The sequence below is a fragment of the Misgurnus anguillicaudatus genome, chromosome 25, assembly GCF_027580225.2.
Source record: "Misgurnus anguillicaudatus chromosome 25, ASM2758022v2, whole genome shotgun sequence".
In the NCBI taxonomy this organism is placed as follows: domain Eukaryota; kingdom Metazoa; phylum Chordata; class Actinopteri; order Cypriniformes; family Cobitidae; genus Misgurnus; species Misgurnus anguillicaudatus.
This window is the reverse complement of record NC_073361.2, coordinates 20,539,324-20,547,104: the sequence shown is the minus strand read 5'-3', so window position 1 is coordinate 20,547,104 and position 7,781 is coordinate 20,539,324. Positions and strand designations below refer to the sequence as shown.

At 39.5% G+C, this 7,781-nt stretch overlaps 1 protein-coding gene across 2 annotated transcripts; it reads right to left on the bottom strand.

Annotated features, from left to right (window-relative positions):
- Positions 1–203: 203 nt before the first annotated feature.
- Positions 204–7,781, bottom strand: LOC129426015 (uncharacterized). Of its 2 annotated transcripts, none has more exons than XM_055182118.2 (7): positions 7,307–7,781; positions 5,681–5,974; positions 5,552–5,590; positions 5,205–5,456; positions 4,094–4,192; positions 3,582–3,818; positions 204–1,766 (listed from the first exon to the last, which is right to left on the bottom strand). In XM_055182118.2, the coding sequence occupies exons 1-7, from the start codon at positions 7,395–7,397 to the stop codon at positions 418–420; spliced, it is 2,361 nt and encodes a 786-aa protein (XP_055038093.2). In that variant the 5' UTR covers positions 7,398–7,781; the 3' UTR covers positions 204–417. The 2 variants fall into 2 exon arrangements, with proteins under 2 accessions (XP_055038093.2, XP_055038094.2); XM_055182119.2 differs by having other exon boundaries at positions 3,582–3,815.

The window sequence follows — 7,781 nt, the reverse complement described above, 5'->3', positions numbered from 1 at the left end:
TCTTTGACAAATGATGTAAAAATGTATGTAAAAAAATCCTATTACACTAAACTAGATGCTTATATTTTATTCCACATTTTTTATGAATATATTTATATTTTCATTTAAAAAACACTAGTTACACCAATTGCCACAGACCGGTTACACCACACCGACATCTTTGCAATTATCCCCCAAATATTCTTTCAAAATAAAATAAAACCAGAAATGTTAGACTTGGTCATCAAAAAAGAGAATGTATGCAAGTAATCTGCAAATTTATTTTGAAATTTTAACCCTTTTACATTTAATTGAACCATACGGACACAAAATAATTAACGTCACGTCATGTATATGAAGTACAGCACATCAAACTCCTATTCTCTATTGTGTTCCAATCACTATGTTTGAAATGTCATAACCAATCCCCAAACACCTTCAATTTACCTCACAGTCCCTATGAGACTCCGCCCACAACCTTTCACTCCTGTATATGAATTTGACCTCGCATTCTAATCCAGAAGTCTTAACTTTAAAGCAGCAGCCTTCATCTCTGATCTGAGCATTGTGTCTTTGAGTCAAAGTCTGTAGCGCATCCCACCCACCCCTTTCCTCCTCTCTGATCCATACTTTTCCTCCGGCCTCAGCCAGAACGTTCCCACCAACCCATTGATTCTCAATCATCCCCTCTGCCTTAAGCATAGGCACACACATGCAGCGTGGAAAGTCCACCTTGAAGCATCCTTTTCCCTCTTCATAGCACTGGCAGTGCAATCGAACCAGAAATGAAGTGGGTTCTGATGTTCTAAAATGTAGGACCTCCTCCACTCCACTGTCGATGGCGACGGGTCCATGGACGTTTCTGACCGACAACAGCTTTGCAGGCCCGAGTATCCGTACCGATTCCAGAACAAACTGGAAGTTGTGGTGGTCTCCTATTTGCAAGTAGCTTTCCAATTCTGAAAGAGTGTCCTGGTGGAGCCTCATTAGAGATCCCAGGCCCAAATGTGCAGGGTTAAACTCTAACACGGACAGCAAACGATGGTGAACTCCCGCATCGAAGGCCTCCGAGCTAAAAGCAGGATCTGCTAAGATGAATCGCACGTGTTGAGTGACAGCAGAAAGGGGTGCGTTCAACAAGTCAATGTTTTCCTTATTTGGCCGCACTGCTTTTAATAAACGTGCAATGCGAACACACACTTCCCTGTATTGTTTAGCTAGAGCTGTTAAGTTCTGATCTGATGAGGATGGAGCCATGCTGCTCAATGCTTTACGGATGACCCGTGCTGAAACACCCTGAAAAAAGGTGACCCTGTGTAGCCTGCTGGGTTTGCAGAAAAACAACCCCTCAACTGAAGGGGACAGCTGGAGACCTTCCTTGCGTGGATGTAGGTCCCTCAGCACCTGAGCGAGTACTCTCACGCTCTGCAGAAGACTCTCAGCATCACCGTCTGTCCAACACTGCTCCATCTCCTGCAGTAAAGCTGCCTCCACCCTTCCACTGGCTCTCAGCTGTTTAATCATAACCAGTAGGCCTCCGCTGGGTTTTGCTTCTGGTTTTTCCAAAACGACTGCCATGCAGTCCCATACCAGAAAGCTGAAGATGGCCCACACGGTGCGCTGGTCCGTGTATTCCCCAGGATGTAGGTGGTCCCATGTTTGTAAATAGTCCTGATCGTGCAGGTGGTCCCAGCCATGCTGGTGACTGTGTGTTCCACTGCGCAGCACAGTCTCTGCCTTTTGTAGTAACTTCAACAGCAGATACCCTCTCTCAGACAGCTGGACCGCTACATATGAAAACCAGGTATAGTTTAATGTGTTTTTTTTACAGGATTACATAGAATATACTTTTTTTAAGCTTAAAGTGATCATTATTAATGCAGAGAAGGACTTTTAGCGTCAATGGATGAAGGTAGGCGGTAGTAGTTAGGCAGAGCTGTTAACTCTTTTCCCGCCATTGAGTTAACTCGTCAATTAAGAGAAAACGCTTCCCTGCCAATGACAAGTATTTCCGGCAATCCGCAAGACCGCTATTATCCACCAGGTGGCGCTCTGCCGCAACTTAAACAACCCGGAAGCAACGCCTCACGTGAATGTTTTGAGGATCGCTCTAAATCTGATCTCTATCAAAAATCCTTCACAAAAATAAAATTATCTCAGCTTTTTGCTCAAAATTTGGTGTTTTTGAAAGAAGAACATTTTCTGGAAGGCATTCAACTTTTGTGAAAATCATGAAAAAATGCTAACACTGGCCGGAAAAGAGTTAAGTATAAAATCAACATAAGGTAGGGCAACCCTACAACGCTCAGTGGCAGCCATTTTGAAATCACATGACTTAACCAAATCTCAATAATAGATACTTTTGGTAGGTATTAAAATAACAATAGAGAAGCTATGGTAGCCGCCACCGGAAAAATATGTAATTGATGTAGACAACTTAGTAAAACAAGATTGTCTGTTAAGGGCTTCTGTAGAAACATGGCGGCACAAAATGGCGACTTCCACGTAGATAAAAATGTCTCATTCTAAGGTAATAAAAACATAACACTTCATTATAAAAAGGTCTTTATACACCCCTGATAATATAGTTTTATATATTATTTTGCATTTCTGTCAAGAGGTCCTTCGAAGAATTACACACTGCGCCTTTAAATATGGGTATTTTTCTTCAAAAATGCAAATTTTTAGCAAAAAGCTGAAATAATTGCAATTTTGTGAAGGATTTTTGTTATAGATCAGATTCAGAACGATTATCACAACATATATGGAGTTAGACATTTACATGAGAAATTAGCGATTAAAATAAGTAGCTAAATTACGTTTTGCCTTCAGTTTTTTACATAAATGGGGTAATCTAGTAGCCTAGAAATCTAGACGCACCCTAGCGGCCGCAAAATATATTTGCTGCCAGGGTTTAGTCTAGGCACTCACAATACACTTAACAGCTCCAAAAACCAAAATTTGGTCAGCACAATCACATCGAGTGTACCGTATGAGGGGCTGTCTTAACATGATGACGACAGAGCTGCCTGCGACGGTTCCTACTTGAAAACAAAGAATGGCTGCTGCTGCTGGCGAACAGCTTTCTTTTGAAGCGGCTTTGGCCGCGACTCTGGAGGACTTAGACTTATGTTTTTCTTTGAGAGAAGAGCAAATAACCCTACTGAAGTCCTTTTTAAGCAAGAAAGATGTGTTTGGAGTTTTGCCGACTGGTTACGGTAAAAGTTTGATATACCAATTAGCTCCACTGGTGGGGAAACGTAGGGGACTCATACATCACCTTCTTCGTTGCTCTGATTGGTCATAGCGCTATCCTATTGCGTACAGAGGCATTTTGAGGGACAACCTTATATCCCGCCCCTTGCATTGAGCCGTTTGTGTGAAGAGTTGCCAGACCTTACATCTTGATGTAGGTCTGGCTAACCAGGCTAGTAATCTAGTGGATAATTGCGGTATTGCAGATTAACATAAATTATTCAAAAACACATGTTTTATGCAACTATTTTTTTCTTAATTGACGAGATAAAAGAGTTAATAGATTAAACAGGATCTGAGGTTGGATATTGATCTCTTTGGTTTGGACCGACATCTTGGATACTTACCCTGAGGATTGAGGTCTGCCACTCTGCTCAGCATCCTTTCTGCATCCTGTGTCTTCTCCACATAAAGGGAAACCAGAGCCTCCAGCTGGGCCTGGTCTTCAATGCCGACACCTTCGAGAAGACACTCTCTGACTGTCCGACGCGGCAAGCCAACGAACACACCCAGCTCACAGACATTAAACCGAATCTCATCTCCAGCACTCATGCCCAGCTGAGCCATGATCTGCTGCAGACCTTCTGATAATAGTGAGACAAGTTTAAGATGTAGCAGGTGTTCAATAACAGTTAAGTAAGCTCATAGCTTAAAATATTAGAAGAACATTTACCAGCCTTTAATATATTAGCAGTTGTTTATTGTTAATTCAACAAAACTGTCGTCTGTATAAATGATATTACAGTATGTGCTGTAATTAAAATGTAGGTTTTGGGCCTTGCTGAGACCATGCTAAAGACTCAAGGTACTATTAGCACAAATAAAAAGCATACAGTACTAGCTTTGAAATGTAAATCACCTGAGAGACCCCTCGGGTGAGCGGTTGTTTCCTCCACGGCTATCGGTAGACTGCAGCCCCCCTCCTCTTTTTTAATGGACATACATGAAAGGTTTGGAACTAAAAATATAAGAGACTTTTAACAACAGGTGATTGAGGCATCAAAATAATTTTTATCCAAAGCAACTTACAGTGCATTACAACGTATACATTTTATTAGCAAGTTTGTATTCTGGGATCAAACCCTTGACCTTTTCTACTAATTTAACACTATACCAGTTAAAGGTGCAGTGTGTAAATTTTAGCTGCATCTAGTGGTGAGGTTGCGAATTGCAACCAACAGCTTAGTCCCCTGCTCACCCCTTGCTTTTGAAACACATAGAGAAGCTGCCACCGGACAAACATGTCATCGTCGGAGACAGCTTAGTGAAAAAAAATTATCCGTTTAGGCTTCTGTAGAAAAATGGCGGCACAAAATGGCAACTTCCATGTAAGGGGACCCTCTTTCTATGTAGATAAAAAGGTCTCGTTCTAAGGTAATAAACACATAACGGTTTATTATGAAAGGTCTTTATACACCCCAGATAATATAGTTTTATATATTATTTAGCATTTCTGTCTAGAGATCCTTCTAAAAACTACACACTGCACCTTTAAGTTACAGGAACACATGTTCAAACTTAGCTGTGAATGTTATGCATGGCATGTGACCAGTCATAAGGGGCAATTTTTTGAAATTGAGATTTATACATCATGTAAATAAATACATAATCTAAATTGGGCTTTCTATAAGGTTTGTTAGGGTAGGACAATATTTGGCTGAGAAACAAAAAATCTCTTTAAAGTTGTCTTTAAAAACACATATTACTAGTGATAAAATTGTTTTATATATATTTACGGTAGGAAGTGTACAATATCTCTTCATGGAACATTATCTTTACATAAAATCCAAATGATTTTTGGCATAAAAGAAAAATGTATAATTTTGACCCATACAGTGTATTTTTGGCATTTGCTACAAATATACCCGTCCTACTCATGACTGGTTTTGTGGTCCAGGATCACACATTTTATCCAACTGAGCTCATGAATGTCATGCGTGTGATCTTCTGTATCACATAGTGCCGCCTACCATCGAGTTCCTCAGCTAGTTGCTCATCCTCATCATGTAGGGCTGTGTAAAAGCTCTTGCAAGCCTTTTCTCCTTTCTTCAGGCAGATGGACAGCAGGGTTTGTGCTTGCTGGGTTGGAATAGGTACCGCTTGGACTTTCTCAAATTCCAGCTGAGTCAGAATTTCTTTAGAGAAGAGATCATAGGAGATGGGCAGAACCGAACAACCCAGGCGTGAACACAGAACGCTGAAGTTGGCCTGTAAATGAGATTCTGCAAAGAGAAACAATATTGTTATTACTGTTAGTGACATTTTTCCTTGATATTCTAAAACAAGATCATTTTTCATGTTTAAACTTAAGTCTTACCTGTTGGACCTTGCTGAATACTTGGCAAAGTGGAAATGTCTAATATTTAAAGACAACAACAAGTTTTCAGTATCACATCATTCTACTGCTTTAACTGTATATGTTTTCATACATTAGGTTATTGTATACCTTCTTCTGAAGACAGCCAGGATCGCAAGCGCGGGTAATTTTTTTTGCAGCTCCTCAGACACTCCATGAAGCTTGAGGCGCTGCTCTCATCCATCTGAGCATCAACGATTTCTAGAAGTTTTCGGGCTTTTTTAGTTGGCGTCGCTTCAGCATTAATCTCATAACAGTCTTCTGTAGTAAGCAAGCCTACAGAAATAGCGCGGTCTAGCAGAGGGCCCAGTTGATAAAGGGCCTCCACCAGAAGCTGCCTTGAAGACAGAAGACGAGCCTTCACCATTTGGTTGCTCTCTGCTCCTAAAGATATAAAATAACAGGGTGGAGGGGAAAATGGGGTAAGTTGCACTACATTCCATAATGATGCTTATACACTCACCTAAAGGATTATTAGGAGCACCTGTTCAATTTCTTATTAATGCAATGGTGTAATGGTGTGGGGGGTGTTTTCTTGGCACACTTTAGGCCCCTTAGTGCCAATTGGGCATCATTTAAATGCCACGGCCTACCTGAGCATTGTTTCTGACCATATCCATCCCTTTATGAGCCCCATGTACCCATCCTCTGATGACTACTTTCAGCAGGATAATGCAACATGTCACAAAGCTCAAATCATTTCAAATTGTTTTCTTAAACATGACAATGAGTTCACTGTACTAAATGGCCCCCACAGTCACCAGATCTCAACCCAATAAAGCATCTTTGGGATGTGGTGGAACGGGAGCTTCGTGCCCTGGATGTGCATCTCACAAATCTGCAACCACAAGATGCTATCCTATCAATATGGGCCAACATTTCTTAAGAATGCTTTCAGCACCTTGTTGAATCAATGCCACGAAGAATTAATGCAGTTCTGAAGGCGAAAGGGGGTCAAACACAGTATTAGTATGGTGTTCCTTATAATCCTTTAGGTGAGGGTATGTTATAACTTATATCATATGTATGGTTAGCCGTGACACTTGGGAAAAAAATTATATAGGGGCGGTTTCCTGGACAGGGATTAGACTAGTCCTAGACTAAAATAATAAGAGCTGTCCAAACTGAAAACTACTTGCACTGACATATCTTAAAAGACATCAGTGCCCTTTATTTTGCCTCAAATTGCACACAAGTAATGTTTTTAGTAAGGCATGTTTGTTAAAACTAGTTATATTTCCTAATTAAACTAAGGTCTAGTCCTGGCTTAAAATAATCCCTGTCCGGGAAACCACCCCATGTGTTTTTTTAGATCATGTCATCTTTCCTATACGTGAAAAAATACTGTAGTATACTTTAGTATTTACTTTGTAAACAGTATACTGTAACTGTTATATATTATAATATATTGTTACTATCCTTTGTTAATGTATACTGCAATATTTTATAGTATTAACTTATTAACTGTAGTAAAATATAGTAGCCTATACTACAGATAAGTATAGTGTATGGTATATAATATAGTATACTTTTATATTTATTATGGTAAAGTTCAAAAACACTAACGTTACTAGAAATGTTACTACAGTTATCTATAGTACATACTAAAGTATACTTAAGGTATTGTTTCATGTAGTTTACATCATACATTGTCAACTATTTTACCTTAACGGACTTTTATTGGAATATTATCTTACGTAACGTTATATTACTTACGTAAATCACGAAGTCTCTCAGGTGAGAATGCCATCACAATATTATTTTGACATGATTTAGGGTAAACTTCAAAATATGACATGCTGTTCATTCAAAAGTTGCATCGCAGAGCTGTTCATGTTTCACTTTTGTAATCCATGTCCATTCAACTGATAGAAAACTCGCACGCGGAGACTGTAACGTTAGAAGCCGATCGACGTTGACAAATCGTTACTAAAAGTATGCTTAACACGAGTTTAATGCAGCTCTATGTCATAACTTATTTACTCATAGTGCTTCGATTAGTTCGTCGCAATGTGATACTTCCCGGAAGTAGTGAGGCACCCGAAAACTCCAAGTATGAGTCAACGGTGTTTTTACATTTATAATTTAACAACAATACTTACAATAATACGAACCAAACTTGTGTAAACATACACATTTTAAAGTTGGAAATAAAATTAAAATAATTTAAATACCATTATTTGAAACTTAT

Coding starts and splice junctions, on each gene's coding strand:
- LOC129426015 (XM_055182118.2), bottom strand. CDS start 7,397: ATGAACAGCATGTCATATTTTGAAGTTTACCCTAAATCATGTCAAAAT. Junction 5,975..7,306: donor TGAGAGACTTCGTGATTTAC/GTAAGTAATATA, acceptor TTATATCTTTAG/GAGCAGAGAGCAACCAAATG. Junction 5,457..5,551: donor TATTCAGCAAGGTCCAACAG/GTAAGACTTAAG, acceptor TTCTCTTTGCAG/AATCTCATTTACAGGCCAAC.